The sequence below is a fragment of the Trichomycterus rosablanca genome, chromosome 25 (assembly GCF_030014385.1).
Source record: "Trichomycterus rosablanca isolate fTriRos1 chromosome 25, fTriRos1.hap1, whole genome shotgun sequence".
Taxonomy (NCBI): domain Eukaryota; kingdom Metazoa; phylum Chordata; class Actinopteri; order Siluriformes; family Trichomycteridae; genus Trichomycterus; species Trichomycterus rosablanca.
This window is the reverse complement of record NC_086012.1, coordinates 5,765,675-5,786,163: the sequence shown is the minus strand read 5'-3', so window position 1 is coordinate 5,786,163 and position 20,489 is coordinate 5,765,675. Positions and strand designations below refer to the sequence as shown.

At 38.0% G+C, this 20,489-nt stretch overlaps 1 protein-coding gene across 2 annotated transcripts in view; it reads left to right on the top strand.

Moving 5' to 3' along the window:
• The window catches only part of brwd1 (bromodomain and WD repeat domain containing 1), a 41,819-nt gene that overhangs the window by 868 nt on the left and 20,462 nt on the right, over positions 1–20,489 (top strand). The window contains exons 4-22 of one of the 2 annotated variants that reach the window (XM_062987304.1): positions 2,160–2,219; positions 4,711–4,861; positions 4,949–5,047; positions 5,612–5,772; positions 5,862–6,083; positions 6,165–6,265; positions 6,674–6,744; positions 7,293–7,393; positions 7,505–7,545; positions 8,485–8,586; positions 9,528–9,675; positions 9,963–10,097; positions 10,280–10,408; positions 14,265–14,490; positions 16,113–16,265; positions 16,573–16,756; positions 17,389–17,479; positions 19,555–19,692; positions 19,783–19,850. In XM_062987304.1, coding sequence (XP_062843374.1) covers positions 2,160–2,219; positions 4,711–4,861; positions 4,949–5,047; positions 5,612–5,772; positions 5,862–6,083; positions 6,165–6,265; positions 6,674–6,744; positions 7,293–7,393; positions 7,505–7,545; positions 8,485–8,586; positions 9,528–9,675; positions 9,963–10,097; positions 10,280–10,408; positions 14,265–14,490; positions 16,113–16,265; positions 16,573–16,756; positions 17,389–17,479; positions 19,555–19,692; positions 19,783–19,850 — 2,381 coding nt within the window. Of the gene's footprint in view, positions 1–2,159; positions 2,220–4,710; positions 4,862–4,948; positions 5,048–5,611; positions 5,773–5,861; positions 6,084–6,164; positions 6,266–6,673; positions 6,745–7,292; positions 7,394–7,504; positions 7,546–8,484; positions 8,587–9,527; positions 9,676–9,962; positions 10,098–10,279; positions 10,409–14,264; positions 14,491–16,112; positions 16,266–16,572; positions 16,757–17,388; positions 17,480–19,554; positions 19,693–19,782; positions 19,851–20,489 lie in introns of those variants that run through there. The other variant, XM_062987303.1, reaches the window with a different exon arrangement.

Sequence of the window (20,489 nt, the reverse complement as noted above, 5' to 3'; positions counted from 1 at the left end):
TTATTTCTACAAGCACATTATACTAATTTATTAATTGATCTTTTTATTTATTTCTACAAGCACATTATACTAATTTATTAATTGATCTTTTTATTTATTTCTACAAGCACATTATACTAATTTAATAATTGATCTTTTTATTTATTTCTACAAGCACATTATACTCATTTATTAATTAATATTTTTACTTATTTCTACAAGCACATTATACTAATTTATTAATTAATCTTTATATTTATTTCTACAAGCACATTATACTCATTTATTAATTAATCTTTTTATTTATTTCTACAAGCACATTATACTCATTTATTAATTAATCTTTATATTTATTTCTACAAGCACATTATACTCATTTATTAATTAATCTTTTTATTTATTTCTACAAGCACATTATACTAATTTATTAATTAATCTTTTTATTTATTTCTACAAGCACATTATACTAATTTATTAATTGGTTTTTTAAGTTATTTTTACAAGCACATTATACTCATTTATTAATTAATCTTTTTATTTATTTCTACAAGCACATTATACTAATTTATTAATTGGTTTTTTAAGTTATTTTTACAAGCACATTATACTCATTTATTAATTAATCTTTTTACTTATTTCTACAAGCACATTTTACTCATTTATTAATTAATCTTTTTATTTATTTCTACAAGCACATTATACTCATTTATTAATTAATCTTTATATTTATTTCTACAAGCACATTATACTCATTTATTAATTAATCTTTTTATTTATTTCTACAAGCACATTATACTCATTTATTAATTAATCTTTTTATTTATTTCTACAAGCACATTATACTAATTTATTAATTGATTTTTTAACTTATTTTTACAAGCACATTATACTCATTTATTAATTAATCTTTTTACTTATTTCTACAAGCACATTATACTAATTTATTAATTGAGCTTTTTACTTATTTCTACAAGCACATTATACTCATTTATTAATTGAGCTTTTTGTTCGTTTTAAGTCATGTTTTCTTTTAACTGACAAATTGTGGTCAGTGCATCCTCACGACTTCTTTTTAAAGTGTGTAATTATTAACTGTTAATTATTAACATTAAAACCACCTCCTTGTTTCTACACTCACTGTCCATTTTATCAGCTCCACTTACCATATAGAAGCACTTTGTAGTTCTACAATTACTGACTGTAGTCCATCTGTTTCTCTGCATGCTTTGAAGAACAGCACGAAAAGGGGCGAACAATGGTCAGGACCCCCACAGGACCACCACAGAGCAGGTATTATTTAGGTGGTGGATCATTCTCAGCACTGCAGTGACACTGGCGCTGCTGGAGTTTTTAAATACCGTGTCCACTCAATGTCCACTCTATTAGACACTCCTACCTAGTTGGTCCACCTTGTAGATGTAAAGTCAGAGACGATCGCTCATCTATTGCTGCTGTTTGAGTTGGTCATCTTCAAGACCTTCATTAGTGGTCACAGGACGCTGCCCATGGGGCACTGTTGGCTGGATACTTTTGGTTGGTGGACTATTCTCAGTCCAGCAGTGACAGTGAGGTGTTTAAAAACTCCATCAGTGCTGTTGTGTCTGATCCACTCATACCAGCACAACACACACTAACACACCACCACCATGTCAGTGTCACTGCAGTGCTGAGAATGATTCACCACCTAAATAATACCTGCTCTGTAGTGGTCCTGTGGGGGTCCTGACCATTGAAGAACAGCACGAAAAGGGGCGAACAAAGCATGCAGAGAAACAGATGGACTGCAGTCAGTAATTGTAGAACTACAAAGTGCTTCTATATGGTAAGTGGAGCTGATAAAATGGACAGTGAGTGTAGAAACAAGGAGGTGGTTGATTATGGTTATGTATTCCATGACCCACTATTTGGCCTTTTTACAACTTCACCTGTCTGGTGTTACTTAGAAATACAGACTACATAGACATGCATAAACACAAATGCAGACTTTGTTAGGTTTGCACTGCTTTTTATCATTATCATTATTTTATCATTCATCATTTCTGTGCAGTTTATAGCATCAACAAGTGCAATGAAATACCCAGAGATTACTGTTTCACATTCCTGAGAACAAATTCTTAATTCTTATGACAAATTGATGTAACACTGATGCTGTTATCTCTAAAAGAGTTTTGTTTTGACAGCTTCTTCCACACAGATTAGATTGGGAAGGCAATGAACATCCAAGATCACACAAGGAGTTGGTATGAGCATCTTTTTTCTTCTTTTTTCTTCTTTTTTATTGCTAGTAATTTTCATTCCTGCGTTTTTTGCATTTTCAGTTAATTGCTGCAAGGGTGGAACTTTTGGCTGCAGTTGCTTTTTTCCCACTGCTGATTAAATTGGCTTATTTAATTGGGTGAAGAATCCAGTGTCCTCCTTACACAACCAATCCTCTTTTTCAGCTTCTGTTTTGTGTGTATATGTTTTAAAATTTTAATTTATACATGCTGTAACTTCAGAATTGTAAAATATTTAGTTTTATTTTTACCAGAGTAATGAAGGGAATTTTACTGCACAGCCATGTCAAATGATTGCAATGTAATAATGTGTTATAAAATACTAGTTTAATTAAAATACCTATGAAAATTGGTAAACCCTTAGTCTAGCTTGCTTACTAGTAGGCCCATAGGATTAATACAATTTTTGCTTCCAATTATTTGTCACAAATACAGTACCAGTCAAAAGTTTGGACACACCTTCTCATTCCATGGTTTTTCTTGATTATTTGTATTTTCTACATTGTACATTAATACTGAAGACATCCAAATTATGAAGGAACACATATGGAATTATGTGGTAAACAAAAAAGTGTTAAACAAACCAGAATATGTTATATATTTTAGATTCTTCAAAGTAGCCACCTTTTGCTTTGATGACAGCTTTGCACACTCTTGGCATTCTCTCAATCAGCTTCATGAGGTAGCCACCTGGAATGGTTTTCCAACAGTCTTGAAGGAGTTCCCAGAGGTGCTGAGCATATTTTTGCCATAATATGGATTAGAACAGCAGTCAAATAGGGCTATTCACTGTATAGACCTTTGTACCAACCCTACCTCTGCACAACACAACTGATGGTCTCAAACACATTAAGAAGGCAAGAAATTCCAGAAATTAACTCTTGACAAGGCACACCCGTTAATTGAAAACCATTCCAGGTGGCTACCTCATGAAGCTGATTGAGAGAATGCCAAGAGTGTGCAAAGCTGTCATCAAAGCAAAAGATGGCTACTTTGAAGAATATAAAATATAAAACATATTCTGGTTTGTTTACTACATAATTCCAAATGTGTTCCTTCATAGTTTGGATGTTTTTAGTATTAATCTACAATGTAGAAAATACAAATAATCAAGAAAAACCATGGAATGAGAAGGTGTGTCCAAACTTTTGACTGGTACTGTATATGACACTAATCTTTTGAGTTTGTTTTATGTTCTAATTTAAAATAGTTACAAATAGGCAATAGATTAGCCTTTTAAATTGAGATGAATTATTAAAATACCATGTTGAAACATTTTAAATGCAATAAAAAAAATAAATGTAATTAACTAAGATTTAATTAACTATATATTTAGAAACAGATGTCCTTAACAGATATATTGATGTGCTTTTGTATAATTGTAACAACCCTACCTAAAATATAAATGTATCCATTTACTTAGTAAAATGGTATATTCTAGGGATGTAACGATACACTCTACCCACATTGCGATGAGATTCATGATACTGGGTTAAACAAAATGAAATTGAATACAATTATGAAAAGGTTTCCTTTTATTATTTCTCTTTAAAACAGTAAAATAAAATACTGTATTTGTGTCTATCTTTTATTTATCTAAATAATGAATGTCCTTTTATTTCTGAGGTACAAACTATGCAAAATAATGCTGCACATTTCCCTGAAATGAAATTTAAAAACAAATCCCACATTAAATAAATAAATAAATGAATAATACAAATAAAGAAAGTATCCTTACACAAATAAATTTGGCTGGAAGGTTCCGAACCTGGCAACCCTGTAGTGCCGCCAACCAGGTGAGGTGAATAGCGCCAGTGCCCTCTGCTGTTCAAAGTAAATATCGATTCATTATACACGCAAACCGCTTTAAATCGTTACACATGTGAATCGATTTTTAACTGTCTTGTGGTGCATCGTTACATCCATAGTATATTCTGTATAAAATCTGCATTGGAATTTAAGTAATATGCAAAGCTTTTCTGTGTGATTTTAAAATGAAATAAAGAAGTAAAGCAGTTTGGTAATCTGTTTTTAGCACATGGTACCCTTCACCTTTCCAGAACTTAAAAATTTGGTAGGAATTGTCTAAATTGAGAAAATAATGAGTAACAGCAAAAAAGACTTTATGTTCCAGAGTTTCTTAAAAGAACCTAAATGCCACATATGATCTACTGTAATACAATATAAGTAAGAATTGTACTATCTTAATATAAGTTAAATAAAGTTATAACTATATAAATCGTAAGTGTCATGGCTTGACCTGCTGTCTTTACTTCTGTCCTGGTTATGATCATAACGTGTTTAAGTGTGAGTAAAATAACAGTGACACTTTTTTTGTTAATCCTTGTTTACACAAAACACAATGTATCACATTTAGCTTAAAGATAAAATTATTGTATTGCAAAGTTAAATGTGTTTTGCTTACCTGTACTAATAGCACAATTTATTTCAACAGATCAGTGCCAATAAACATATTGCACCAGACCATTTATTGCAAATGTGCAAGAAAATTGGTCCACTTCTAGATAAGCAGGTGCCATCTGGCTTGCAAGGAGTTCACTCTCTGTTGGGGACAGGGAGACACTCCTTATTCCGTACAGAAAAAGGTAAGCAGATGTCACATTTTCACTCACATTTACATTTTCAAACAGTTCATTCTCTTACACACTTGTTTTATACCCTGTGTTATGTAGACTGTGGCCATACACGATGGAAAGGCTCAAATTTTGCTGCACTTTTTCGGGGGAGATTACCAGAGAGGCCTTTGAGCTGCAGGGATGCCCCAAATTTGGGTAAGTACGGCAGATATTATGTTTATCACTTATTTATACACTATCGCGATTGTACAAGTTTACAGACCTTATATTTTCATTAAAATACCAACATGGCAGAAACTGACCAGATGCTCACGGAATATATATCAAGGAAAGTTTAATATCAAAAGGGCAATCTAAAATCAGTCCAGAAACCAGAGGATAAACAGACAGGGAGAGAAAACCAAAGGGCGCAGACAAAAACAGTAAACTGAAGACAACAAGGGTCGTACACGGCTAGATTCAGAAATAAGGACCGCAAACGCAGTCGGCAATACTTCGCAACGAGACAGACAAACAAAAGTGTTTAAATAAGATTCATGGAATTGAACACAGCTGAACTGAATCAAAACTCCGGTGAGGACCGATCGAGATTGGCTGACCAGGAACATGTGATAGTCGCTTGAGAGTCCGTGGGAGCATGGGAATTGTAGTCCATATTGTTAGAAGCAGACCGTGCCAAAATGTCATCTTAAAATATAACACTTATTACTTGTCCTGGCTGCTTTTAATATTCGTGTTTGTGTGCACCTGTGTCTTTAGTGGAGGTGTATCGAGGCAGGGAGCTAACCGGCACTCAGCGTTTTAGCTTTGTGCATCCTGTCACTACCTACCAGAACATGAAAATGCACAGAAGGATCCTGGGACATCTCTCTGCCGTCTACTGCATCGCTTTCGATCGAACTGGATCCAGAATATTTACGGTAAGAATTTTGCTTCAGGTTTGGAGGCTTCACATAAACGTAGATACACTGGCGTCAGGGAGAGATCAGTTCATCTTTGTGCTTTGCAGGGTTCTGATGATGCCTTGGTCAAGATTTGGTCCTCTTTCGATGGGAGGCTTCACTCCACACTCCGGGGACACCACGCTGAGATATCAGATCTTGCAATTAATTTTGAGAACACCCTCATCGCTGCTGGAAGCTGTGACAAATCCATACGCGTTTGGTGCCTTCGTACCTGTGCCCCAGTGGCGGTCTTGCAGGGTCATAGTGGTTCCATTACCTCTTTACAGGTATGGTTCTTTCAAATTGATGTATTTTTTACAGTATAGTGTTTGATAGTATTATTATAAAACCTTCATTTTCCCCATTAGTTTTCTCCATATGCAAAGGGCTCCAAAAGGTACATGGTATCCACAGGAACTGATGCAACTGTCTGCTTCTGGCAGTGGGATGTGAATAATAATACTTTAAGGTAAGCACAGTATTCATTTCCAAACCTTTATAAAACCTTTATACGAAATTTAGTGTGACACTCTACAAAAAAGATAAAAGAAAGAAGAAAAAGCATTTACATAACATCTGGATATTTACAACATCTGGATGAACCAGTACAACTGAAGTATGGATTGCAAAAATAAATTATGAGTATGTGTGTGTAAAGTTTACATGGGTCCTGAGGTATCTGTTACCAGGACTTTACCAGCATCTCTCTCTCTCTAAACTACTGAGCCTATCTCTCATAATTTATGTTACCTGATCACTTAGTTTGCATGTACTTAAAACGACTACAATTAAAATAAAGTGTAATATGCTCAGTTTTTGCCATCTTTAATGATCCTAAACAGCTAACAATAACTTTAAAGCTTTAACTGTTTTGCAGTGACCGTCCCACAAAGTTCACAGAAAGATCAAGACCAGGTGTTCAGATGGTGTGCTCTTCATTTAGCCCTGGTAAAGTTTTAAGCCTGTCTGTGTGTGTCTTTCTGTGTAAGCACTAATGAGCCAAAACAATGGGACCACCCAAGTATGCTGTCAAACTGGCTTTGATTTGCGATACATGGACACCACAAGTCATCTATCAGTTACCAGGACTTTACCAGCATTTTTTCTCTTTAAACTACTGAGCCTAGCTCTTTTAATTTATGGTCATAACTGTTTACAATTTTAGAAGAGAAATTATAAGTGAAAAAGACATTTCTTTATTTATTGTGCTCATATTTATAAACATATTAACCAGTTATAAGTTTAATCCTACAGATTTGTCCAGCTTACACCATCATATTTAACATTTAAATTTCGGTTTCATAGAAATGATAAAAGTGCATTATTTTGGGGCTCTCTTACACAACACTGTCAAATTTTATTTCAAGTCCACCTTTGATCGACTGATTGATGTTTAATGCACATTTAGATTAGCCAGTCAATGCAATGGTCCATGTTTTTTTTTATACATTTACAACTTACTCAGTTTCTAATAATCTCCTGTTTATTTTATGCAGGAGGCATGTTCCTAGCTACAGGGAGCACAGATGATGTGATTAGGATTTACTACCTGGGCAGTGGGAGTCCAGAAAAAATAGCAGAGCTTGATTCACACACTGTAAGTGTTTCACAATTTCCCTCACAATTCTTGTGCTGGCTAAACTGATCATGACTTGATGATCTTGTTTTCTGAAACTAGTGTTTACACCTTTTTCTTTTTGCTCTTTAGGATAAGGTTGACAGTATCCAGTTTTGCAATGCAGGACAGAGGTATGTGGTAGTAAATAATGATGTGTAGATCTAACACATGGTAACTAATGCCATTTTCAATGCATTTACATTTTCGGCATTTAGCAGACGCTTTTATCCAAAGCGACTTACAGTTATGACTGAACACATGACCCAACAGTGGCAACTTGGCGGTGGTGGAGTTTGAACCGGCAACCTTTTGATTACTAGTCCAGTACCTTAACCACTGAGCTATCACTGCCCTGCGGAAAGTTAATCACGTTATTGGCATGTCTCATATGTATATGTTTATTCATCTATACAATCAAATGTTTGAGATGGAAAGCAATTAAATCTCTGGTTGGTTGGTCAGCCAGTACCTGCAGCATATGCAAAATATTTATAAATTTTTCTCAAATTCATACATACTTATGCATATCAATTTCCTCGGCTGCTCCCGTTAGGGGTCGCCGGCGGATCGTGATCCGCATTATTGATTTGGCGCAGCTTTTACGCCGGATGCCCTTCCTGACACGACCCTCCCTATTTATCCGGGCTTATGACCGGCACTACAATGCACTGGTTTATGCATCCTAGGGGCTAGGTACCTATAGGACAATTTAGTGTCTCAAATTAGCCTGGCTGCATGTTTTTGGACTGTGGGAGGAAAACCGGAGCACCCGGAGGAAACCCACGCAGACACGGGGAGAACATGCAAACTCCGCACAGAAAGGACCCGGACCGCCCCGCCTGGGGATCGAACTCGGGACCTTCTTGCTGTGAGGCGACAGTGCCACCCACTTAGCCACCATGCCGCCCATACATACTTATGCATATAAAAGTGAAAATTCTAAAGCGTGTGTAGGTGATATTATGGTGTCTGCTTGAGAAAAAAAAAAAAAAAGTATATTTTTGTGTAACGTCCTATTTACCAAGTAGCTAGACAGTAAGGATTTGCTGAACTGTATTTTTGTGTTTTAGGTTTGTGAGTGGTAGTCGAGATGGTACCGCTCGCATCTGGCGGCTGCATCACAGACATCAGTGGAGAAGCATTTCACTGAACATGTCTGCAACTTTGCCAGGGTATGTCTGTCCAACACAAACATCGCCCCCTTTTAAGGTTTAGTACTGTTTAAAAGTTATTGGTTCTTAAACATGCATCCCCTGTATTTAAAAATGTTGGGACATTGTATAAATAGCAGTAAACAAAAGAATCTGAGATTTGTTTATTTTTCTGAATTAACTCTCAAAAGTAGAAAGAAGTTTTATTGTATTCACTGATCAGAATTTGATGCTTGCAACACTCAAAAATTGAGATAGAGGTTTGCTTTTGTAGTTAAGTACTCTTATAGATGTGTTTTTAACCTAGGTACAAATATACCAGGTAATCTCATGTTCTTAAATAATAACCTTAAGGTTGATAATGCTAATTCTCTGTGGTAAATTACATCGAACAGGAATGACATTATGACCACCTTCCTAATATTGTGTTGGTCCCCTGTTTGCTACCCTATACACAACACACTGTGACACACTGTGTATTCTGACACCTTTCTATCAGAACCAGCATTAACTTCTTCAGCAGTTTGAGCTACAGTAGCTCGTCTGTTGGATCGGACCACACGGGCCAGCCTTCGCTCCCCACGTGCATCAGTGAGCCTGTCCACACTTCCTTCCTTGGACCACTTTTAATGGATACTGACCACAGCAGACCGGGAACACCCCACAAGAGCTGCAGCTTTGGAGATGCTCTGACCCAGTCGTCTAGCCATCACAATTTGACAGTGGTCAGACTCGCTCAAATCCTCACGCTTGTTCATTTTTCCTGCTTCTAATACATCAAGTTTGAGGATAAAATGTCACTTGCTGCCTAATATATCCCCCCCACTAACAGGTGCCGTGATGAAGAGATAATCAGTGTTATTCACTTCACCTGTCAGTGGTCATAATGTTATGCCTGGTCGGTGTATGTGATCCATACAGTGTGACCGATAGTTTAATCAATTTTTTTTTGCTAATTATAGATCTGCGTCGGCGGAAGAGGGCTTTCTCAAACCCAAGGTCACCATGGTGTCGTGGGATCGGCATGACAACACTGTTATTACCGCTGTTAACAATCATCTTCTTAAAGTCTGGAATTCTTACACAGGGCAGCTGCTACATGTGCTGAAGGTAAGACCATAACTCTTAATCTTATACCTTTATCTTATACTTAAGTCATGGTGTAGTGATTCTAAATCATCTTTTTATCTTGTTAACTCTGTTTTTGTAAGTACCCAGTAATTAGATGCACGTTTTATAACAGTGCGGCTGCTTAAAAGTTAGTGCAGGTGCTCGGCTGGCCTGCCTGCAGTCCAGATCTATAAAACATGGACGCTCTTAAATGCAAAGCTGCATCAAGATGTTATGCTATGTTGAGATATTGGTATCACTGCACTAATTTTTTATGCTCTCTCCAGGGACATGAGGCGGAAGTGTTTGTGCTGGAGCCACACCCATATGACCCACGAGTTATGCTGTCTGCAGGTCATGATGGCAACATTTTTATATGGGACCTCGTGAGAGGCTGCAAGATTCATCATTATTTTAATATGGTGCAGTACCCAGCCTATTTTAACTTTCTACATTTAAAGGTAGATTCAGAAACGGGCATTTCAGCCCATGTGTAGCAGAATGTTAACCCGGCTTTGGTTATAAGGATTAAAGTATCATTTTGTCAATATACACTCGGCTACTAGATTCAAGCAACTCTGTTATTATTTCTGTTTATAAATAGATTGAAGGGCAAGGACACGGTGCTGTTTTTGACTGCAAGTTCACCCCTGACGGTCATCGCTTTGCCTGTACAGACTCTCATGGTCACCTTTTAATTTTTGGCTTCGGGACATCTAAGCCTTATGATAAGGTTTGTTTTTTTTATTTACTTTGTTGGCGTTACTTTTTTAGGGTGTTTGTTTTGTATCCATTGGACGAGATGACTTCTCATAAGCCTGATTATATTACTTTGCTCAGCACTAGTTTTCTAAAAGCTTGGCACAATCAGTTCAAAAAGAACATTTTTGCTAATTATTTAGGTCTCTTACCTTCTACTGTACATAATATTGGGAAAAGATTGAAGGAATTGGTAGTAATCTTAGTCTGTGTAGGTTAAAAGCAGAAACATGTGTGTGTGACCTTAATCCATATGTGATAAATATAGCCACTATACACTGATCAGCCATAACATTAAAACCACCTCTATGTTTCTACACTCACTGTCCATTTTATTAGCTCCACTTACCATATAGAAGCACTTTGTAGTTCTACAATTACTGACTGTAGTCCATCTGTTTCTCTACATGCTTTGTTAGCCCCCCTTTCACTCTGTTCTTCAATGGTCAGGACCACCACAGAGCAGGTATTATTTAGGTGATGGATCATTCTCAGCACTGCAGTGACACTGACATGGTGGTGGTGTGTTATGCCAAGTTCACACTACACGACTTTCTGATTTGTCGGGTCTCTGTACAGTTCACACTACACGACTGAATCTTTTGCACTCGGGAGTCTTTAAGTCGGTGTGTATTTCACACTACACGACTGATCGGTGATAGGGGCTTTCACACTACACGATCCATCACCAACTGGAATCACAGACGAGCTTCTCTGGTCTCCTTTTTTTTCTTTACAAAAACACACGCGAGAAGTGACGAGGAGTTTAATGATACCACGTCCAAAAATGCACGTCAACAAGTAGTGAGCGATCAAAGTGTTTTTGTGCAGATGTGCAGCGTAAAATCAAGGAGGAAAATTAAATGAATCTGAGTGGATTTGGCAACACGAACAGTATAGATTGTTCTATAGTGAGTTGGAGGTTAATTAATAATTTTGCAATGCAGCGTTGGTGTTATGTTTTGTAGAGAACGATCAAGTCAGAAATACTGTAAAACGTGTGTGCCGGTGTATTCTGATATAAACTATATTATCCCCCTGTCTGTCTCACCTGTTTCCTCTCCTGCGTTTCCCCTCACACCGTATCCTGCGTTCTCATTGGCTGTTCGACATGTCACTCATTCTCAGTCGGACATCTCAGATCAGATATCTGACCTGCTAGAAAACTCAATCCGGTCGCCGAGCGCTCGGCGAGCCGGTCGGGTCGAGTTGTTGGGTAGTTCACACTTAGCGATTAAGAGCCGTGTTTTGATCGCCGAGTTGCTCCCGAGCCGGAAAATCTAGCGCCGACCAGTCGCCGAGCGAAATCTGGGCAAAAATCTTGTAGTGTGAACCAGGCATTAGTGTGTGTTGTGCTGGTATGAGTGGATCAGACACAGCAGCGCTGCTGGAGTTTTTAAATACCGTGTCCAATCACTGTCCACTCTATTAGACACTCCTACCTAGTTGATCCACCTTGTAGATGTAAAGTCGGAGACGATCGCTCATCTATTGCTGCTGTTTGAGTTGGTCATCTTCTAGACCTTCAACAGTGGTCACGGGACGCTGCCCATGCGGCGCTGCTGTGTCTGATCCACTCATACCAGCACAACGCACACTAACACACCACCATAATGTCAGTGTCACTGCAGTGCTGAGAATGATCCACCACCCAAATAATACCTGCTCTGTGGGGGTCCTGACTATTGAAGAACAGCATGAAAGGGGGCTAACAAAGCATGCAGAGAAACAGATGGACTACAGTCAGTAATTGTAGAACTACAAAGTGCTTCTACAACCCCTGGCAAAAATTATGGAATCACCAGTCTCTGAGGATGTTCCTTCAGTTGTTTAATTTTGTAGAAAAAAAGCAGATCACAGATATGACAAAAAACTAAAGGCATTTCAAATGGCAACTTTCTGGCTTTAAGAAACACTAAAAGAAATCAAGAAAAATAATTGTGGTAGCCAGTAACAGTTAGATTTTTAGAACAAGCACAGGGAATAAATTATGGAATCACTCAATTCTGAGGAAAAAATTATGGAATCACCCTGCAAATTTTTATTACAAACACTAACACCTGCATCAGATTAAAGCTGCTCGTTAGTATGCAGGTAAAAAGGAGTGATCACACCTTGGAGAGCTGTTGCAACAAGTGGACTGACATGAATCATGGCTCCAACACCAGAGATGTTAAATTGAAACAAAGGAGAGGATTATCAAACTCCTTAAAGAGGGTAAATCATCACGCAGTGTTGCACAAGATGTTGGTTGTTCACAGTCAGCTGTGTCTAAAACCTGGACCAAGTACAAACAACATGGGAAGGTGGTTAAAGGCAAGCATACTGGTAGACCAAGGAAGACATCAAAGCGTCAAGACAGAAAACTTAAAGCAATATGCCTTGAAAACAGAAAATGTACAACAAAACAAATGAGGAACAAATGGCAGGAAACTGGAGTCAACGTCTGTGACTGAACTGTAAGAAACCGCCTAAAGGAAATGGGATTTACATACAGAAAAGCTAAAAGAAAGCCATCACTAACACCTAAACAGAAAAAAACAAGGTTACAATGGGCTAAGGAAAGGCAATCGTGGACTGTGGATGATTGGATGAAAGTCATATTCAGTGATGAATCTCGAATCTGCATTGGGCAAGGTGATGATGCTGGAACTTTTGTTTGGTTCCGTTCCAATGAGATTTATGCAGACGACTGTCTGAAGAAAACATGCAAATTTCCACAGTCATTGATGATATGGGGCTGCATGTCAGGTAAAGGCACTGGGGAGATGGCTGTCATTACATCTTCAATAAATGCACAGGTTTACATTGACATTTTGGACACTTTTCTTATCCCATCTATCGAAAGGATGTTTGGGGATGATGAAATCATTTTTCAAGATGATAATGCATCTTGCCATAGAGCAAAATCTGTGAAAACATTCCTTGAAGAAAGACACATATGGTCAATGTCATGGCCTGCAAACAGTCCGGATCTCAATCCAATTGAAAATCTGTGGTGGAAGTTAAAGAAAATGGTCCATGACAAGGCTCCAACCTGCAAAGCTGATCTGGCAACAGCAATCAGAGAAAGCTGGAGCCAGATTGATGAAGAGTACTGTTTGTCACTCATTAAGTCAATGCCTCAGAGACCGCAAGCAGTTATAAAAGCCAGAGGTGGTGCAACAAAGTACTAGTGATGTGTTGGAGTGTTATTTTGTTTGTCATGATTCCATAATTTTTTCCTCAGAATTGAGTGATTCCATAATTTATTCCCTGTGCTTGTTCTAAAAATCTAACTGTTACTGGCTACCACAATTATTTTTCTTGATTTCTTTTAGTGTTTCTTAAAGCCAGAAAGTTGCCATTTGAAATGCCTTTAGTTTTTTGTCATGTCTGTGATCTGCTTTTTTTCTACAAAATTAAACAACTGAAGGAACATCCTCAGAGACTGGTGATTCCATAATTTTTGCCAGGGGTTGTATATGGTAAGTGAAGCTGATAAAATTGACAGTGAGTGTTGAAACAAGGAGGTGGTTTTAATGTTATGGCTGATTGGTGTGTATATAGCTGTGAGTACTTTGCTCAGTCCATCGCCGCATGTGCCGGCTGAAACTCTTCTGCAAAGTGAAAGCCGTACATCAATTGTATGCTAAATGTACCTATAATTCAAGGCTATAAAAAATACATTTAACATACAGATAGCAAATCTGTTTTTAAATATGGTTTCATATCATGACTTTTTGCGGCATTGTTTGAACATTATAATAATTTTAAGTGGATTCTCCACTGCAAGACAAACTGTATGTAGCAAGCATTTGAAAGACCATAATCGTTTTCAAAATCTGCAGCTTCCAGATCAGGTGTTTTTTCACACGGACTATCGGCCCTTGATAAGAGACTCCAATGGGTTTGTATTGGATGAGCAGACACAGCAGGCCCCTCACCTCATGCCTCCACCCTTCCTCGTAGATGTGGACGGGAATCCTCATCCTCCCAGATATCAGAAACTGGTGCCGGGGAGGGAAAACTGCACAGATGAGCACCTGGTTCCTCAACTTGGATACGTCGCTACAAGTAAGGCTGATATCTATGCCTCTTATTTCTAGTAGTCTATAGCTAATTAGTTAATTACATTTGGGATTATGGTAGTGCTTACGTTTCTGTTCTAGCAATTGGGAATGGAAAGTTGTGGGTACAGCCAGTTTAAACATAAAACACTCAGGCTGCTAATGTTAGCTGCAAACTCCTTTCACATGCCTATAGCATTATTCATTCAGGCTGTTTTGCCTTCTTATAGATAAAATAATACTGAGGCTGTATTGGTGCTAGTAACGCTTGTAAGATGTATTGCAGAAGATGAGCATCCACTTATTTTTGACCATATTGTTTATAACGAAATATAAGCTATGATAAAATATGAAATCCACACATACGTAGTGTTAGAAGACCCACAGTATCAAGTAGGGATGGAACGATGCACCACAAGACAGTTAAAAATCGATTCACATGTGTAACAATTCACATCGGTGTATGTATAATGTATTGATATTCATTATAATTATTTTAATTTATTAATTAAGCAATAGAACACAAGAGGGAGTGTGTTATCGCGAATCACAGCCGTGATGTTATTCGCGATAACACACAACCTCAAGTGTTCTATTGCTTTTATACAACAGTTTTTACAAAACAAAGAAAGAAAATAAATCAAAGAAGCCCTGAATTTCATAATAAATATGCTTTAATATTGACAATACCTTCCGCCAAAAAGTAGTTCCACAACGAATATAAAGTTTAACACTACAAAGCAGACATCCCAAGTTGCAAAAACTCATTTCAGGGAGGTAAGAACAACAAGAAGAAAAAGTCAAGAACCTCCGAAGAGAAAAAAAAGAAATAAAAAACATCTTGCACACACCAAAGGATTATGGGTGATAACAGAACTCTTAGGAGCTGCTAAATGGGCTATTAAGCTAACTGTTCGCATTACAAACACATTCATGTTCCCTACACAGTGCGCTAGATTGTGTATCGGATAACAGATTTAAAACGCGATCGGGAATAAGGTCTGTGTCGCCTGCGTGCGCATTTGTGTGCATGAAGCTTGTCGTTACTGGCAACGCGTCAGCGGAGTAATACAGTTGTGGTGTGAAAAGGCCGTGCTGTTATTACCAATATCAGCACAGTTAGAACGCTTCTCAACCAATCAGATTGGTTGAGATTGGTATCACTGGGGGCCAGTGATAGCTCAGTGGTTAAGGCACTGGACTAGTAAACAGAAGGTTGCTGGTTCAAGCCCCTCCACTACCAAGTTGCCACTGTTGGGTCCCTGAGCAAGGCCCTTAACCCTCAATTGCTCATTGTGTTCCGCTCACTGTGTAAGTCGCTTTGGATAAAAGCGTCTGCTAAATGCTGAAAATGTAAATGTAAATGTAAGGTCGGAACTACCTGTTGTATAATGTATGATAATTATTATTATTTTTTTAAAGAAAATTAATAAAAGGAAACTTTGTCATAATTTGTCTTCAATATAATTTTGTTTAGAAAATCGGGAAAAAATTGTGTTGTGAACCCAGTATTGTAAATGTAAATGTATTGTGTTACATCCCTAGTATCAATGTAATGTGTCTAGAATTTGCAAGTCATTTTAAATGTTTTAGTAAATTCATACAGCATGTTTTCCCTACCCCTAACAGGTGATGGTGAAGTAGTGGAGCAGGTAATCAGCCAGCAGCAAGTTGAGAGTGAAGAACTTCAGGCCAACCACAGTCAGCTAGATAACGCAATCCGTCAACTCCAGCAACAGCAGGACAGAATTGCTGGGGGATTGCCTGGCACTCCTCGAAGAGGTGCCTTATTCACAGATTTTCCCTTTTTAATTTAGTTGTTGCTGAAATACGTAACACTGTTGGAGAGGTCACCCCTAAATTAAACATTGTAAGGGTTACATTAGAGGATTCTCTAATAATAAAACAACTTGCCTTCAATTTAAGCTGAGAGGGCAAATGTTTTCATTATGGTGTGTGTTGATCCAGTAAATTTAGCAATTGAAGCATGGCCTATAACTAATGTGACAGGTTATGTTAAAATAAATGTTTTACTATTGTTACAGATTTAAGAGACTCGTTTCTACTTTGTCTAAATCATTTCTTGCAGTATCTCTATCTGAACGATTGGAGGTAGGGTCTTCCCCTAACGTGGGGCTCAGGCGCAGTGGACAGGTGGAGGGAGTGCGCCAGATGCATCAGAATGCCCCGCGTAGCCAGATGGCGACAGAAAGAGACCTGCAGGCCTGGCGGCGCAGGGTGGTGGTGCCAGAACTCGCTTCTAGTGCATACAAGTAACGCATCTATTCATTTTTCACTTCCCCAACACTAAATAACACACTGTTTACTGACTAATGCTTTGTTTTTTGTCTTAACGAATCTTCCTGATTAGAAGTTAAAACTTGAGTTAAGATTATATTAGAATTTATTTGAAGCACCAGTGCTGACATCTCAAGGTGATGTGTTTGAATCTCAGCTCTGCTAACAGCTGAGCAGGTGCCTACATGGACAGTGATCGGCTTGTCCAAGGGAGAGGCTGTAGGGATTTCTAAACTGATGCAATTACGACCTCTGCTGGCTGATCGATGGTGCCTGCACAGAGGCGGGGGATAATGGAGATCAGTGCTTAACTCTCCATGCACGATACAGATCTCCATATGATCCTGCCTCGTCCAGGTGAAAAGTGGTCGGCTACTGCACACGTCGGAGGGGGCGTTTGTTTGTTTGTTTCCCATGCCAGGTCAGGAAAAGAGGTCTAAAGCAGTAGAGGGGAAATACAAATTGGGTAATTGGATACTAAAACTGGGGAAAAAATGCAAAAATAATCTTTAATGTTTGAAGTAATTCAGCCTTTTTGTGTAATATTATGTCTGGAGTTTCAGGTAAATTAACAATGCCATTAAAATCCCAAAACCATCTGTTGTAGGTCTCAGGAGTCCTTCCGGATGGAAAAGGGGGAGGAGGAGCTCACCCTTTATTATGACAAAAAGCGCAGAATTATACATGGATCCTTCAGGGTAATAATTTTTATTCTTAATTCAACAGATAATTTAATGCGTGTTTCAACAAGTTATTTTATTTACCATTATTTTTATTTATTTATTATTATTTTTTTTTTTTTACTCTGGTTTTATATTGGGTTGACCAATAGGAAAATTGTTACTACTACTGATGTAAAGGTGGTCCTAAGTGTTTTAATGTTTAAGGACAAAATCTAAGGTTTTTACATTAACTTAACATACAACAAAGCTGGGACACTTGCTAAACTGCAATAAAATCATGTCAGCATGTGACAGAATTGTTTAAAAGACAAGTCACATAGGCTCACAAGCACTTTGTCACTTAAAACAGTCCGCTGTGGCATCAAGAAATATAATCTGAAACTGTATTACGCAAAAAAGAAACCATATATTAATTTTGCGTAGAAACGCTTGCATGTTAGCTTAGTATATCACATATTACATCTCTCATCTACAATTTTAATTCTAGAAGACTTCTTAAGTTTTTTATACGTTTTTTACTTTATTTTATTCTATTCTATTTATTCAATTACATACTGTGTACAACATTACTTGCGTACTTTAATTCTTTGTACTTTATTACTTTTTGCTTTAATGTACCTGGAGCTGCTGTAATAACTGACTTTCCCTATGGGATTAATAAAGCTATCTATCTATCTATCTATCTATCTATCTATCTATCTATCTATCTATCTATCTATCTATCTAATCTATCTAATCTATCTATCTATCTATCTATCTATCTATCTATCTATCTATCTAATCTATCTAATCTATCTATCTATCTATCTATCTATCTATCTATCTATCTATCTAATCTATCTAATCTATCTATCTATCTATCTATCTATCTATCTATCTATCTATCTAATCTATCTATCTATCTATCTATCTATCTATCTATCTATCTATCTATCTATCTATCTATCTATCTATCTATCTATCTATCTATCTATCTATCTAATCTATCTAATCTATCTATCTATCTATCTATCTATCTATCTATCTATCTATCTATCTATCTATCTATCTTGTTCTCTGGGGCGGCACGGTGGCTAAGTGGGTAGCACTGTCGCCTCACAGCAAGAAGGTCCTGGGTCCGATCCCCAGGTGGGGCGGTCCGGGTCCTTTCTATGTGGACTTTGCATGTTCTCGCCGTGTCCGCATGGGTTTCCTCCAGGTGCTCCTGTTTCCTCCCACAGTCCAAAGACGTGCAAGTCAGGTTAATTGGAGACACTAAATTGTCCATGACTGTGTTCGATATAACCTTGTGAACTGATGAATCTTGTGTAATGAGTAACTACCGTTCCTGTCATGAATGTAACCAAAGTGTAAATCCTAATAAACAAACAAACATGTTCTCTGCACCCAACGTAATCTGAGATGGACCAACGTGGTCTGTGGTCAGACAAGTCCATGTTTCTGCTTCTTTTGGGGCAAAACGGATGTCAGATTCTTTGTGCCAAGGATGAAAAAGACCATGCAGACCGTTACTAATAAAAAACCAGCACCTGTCATGGCATGGGGTGCTTCAGTGCCCACGACATGGGAGATCTGCTTATACATGAAGGCATACATTGGTGTCTTGGAGAGACATATGCTGCAGTCAATATACCGTCCTGTGTCATCAGGACAATGCCAGTCCTTATTCTGAAATTTACAGCGTCGTAACTTTGTAGACATAGAGTGCTTGTGCTTGACTGGACTGCCTGCAGTCCAAATCTGTCTCCAATTGAAAATGTATGTCACATCATGAAAAGGGGAATCAGACAACTGCAATGACACTGTTAAGCAGCTGATCTCTTGTACACGCCAAGAATGGGTGTGTGCGACAATTGGTGTCTTCAATTCCTAAACAATTAAACAGTATAATTAAAAGGAAAGGTGATTTGAACCATTGGTAAACATGCCCCTGCCTTATCTTTTTAGAGTGTGTAGGTAGGTATTAATTTCTAAATTATATTTAACAGAATAAGATGCATCATTAAAAACATTTATTTATTTTTAGAAAGTGTCCCAACTTTTCTTAAAGCACCTTTCTTACCTTACCTTTTGAATTTTTGTAAGAACAGGATGACTCTGATGATGAGGGTACGTGCACTAAGCGCGTCCTGCCACGCAAACAGCACAGGACTTTGGAAAGCAAGAATAATGTGGAAGGTTTCATCGAGGTTTCCTGTGAGGAAGGAGAAGAGACTGCGTCCTCTGAGGTACAGCATGTTTTCAGCTCTTTATTTTTATTTTGCATTCACTTAATAATTGTATGGCTTGTTCTCACTGTGGTATGTTTGGACATTTAGGACAATGAAATAGAAGGTAGTGAGAGGGACTCTGTGGATGAGGAAGAGTGGAGCAGTGACACACCCAGGTACAAACCCTTTTAACTCCATAAAGCTAGTAGGGATATTAATTGTTGTTTTTGTTGGTTGTTTTCCGTTTAAATTTAAAAAAGCATAGACCTTGTATAGTTCAGTATATACACTGATCAACCGTAACACTCACTGTCTATTTTATCAGCTCCACTTGCCATATAGAAGCACTTTGTAGTTCTACAATTACTGACTGTAGTCCGTCTGTTTCTCTGCATGCTTTGTTACCCCCCTTTCATGCTGGACCTCCACAGAGCAGGTATTATTTAGGTGGTGGATCATTCTCAGCACTGCAGTGACACTGACATGGTGGTGGTGTGTTAGTGTGTGTTGTGCTGGTAAGAGTGGATCAGACACAGCAACGCTGCTGGAGTTTTTAAACACCTCACTGTCACTGCTGGACTGAGAATAGTCCACCAACCAAAAATATCCAGCCAACAGCGCCCCATAGGCAGCGTCCTGTGACTATAAGACTGTGTGTCTATAAGATGACCAACTCAAACAACAGCAATAGATGAGCGATCGTCTCTGACTTAACATCTACAAGGTGGACCAACTAGGTAGGAGTGTCTAATAGAGTGGACAGTGAGTGGACACTGCTGTGTCTGATCCACTCATACCGGCACAACACACACTAA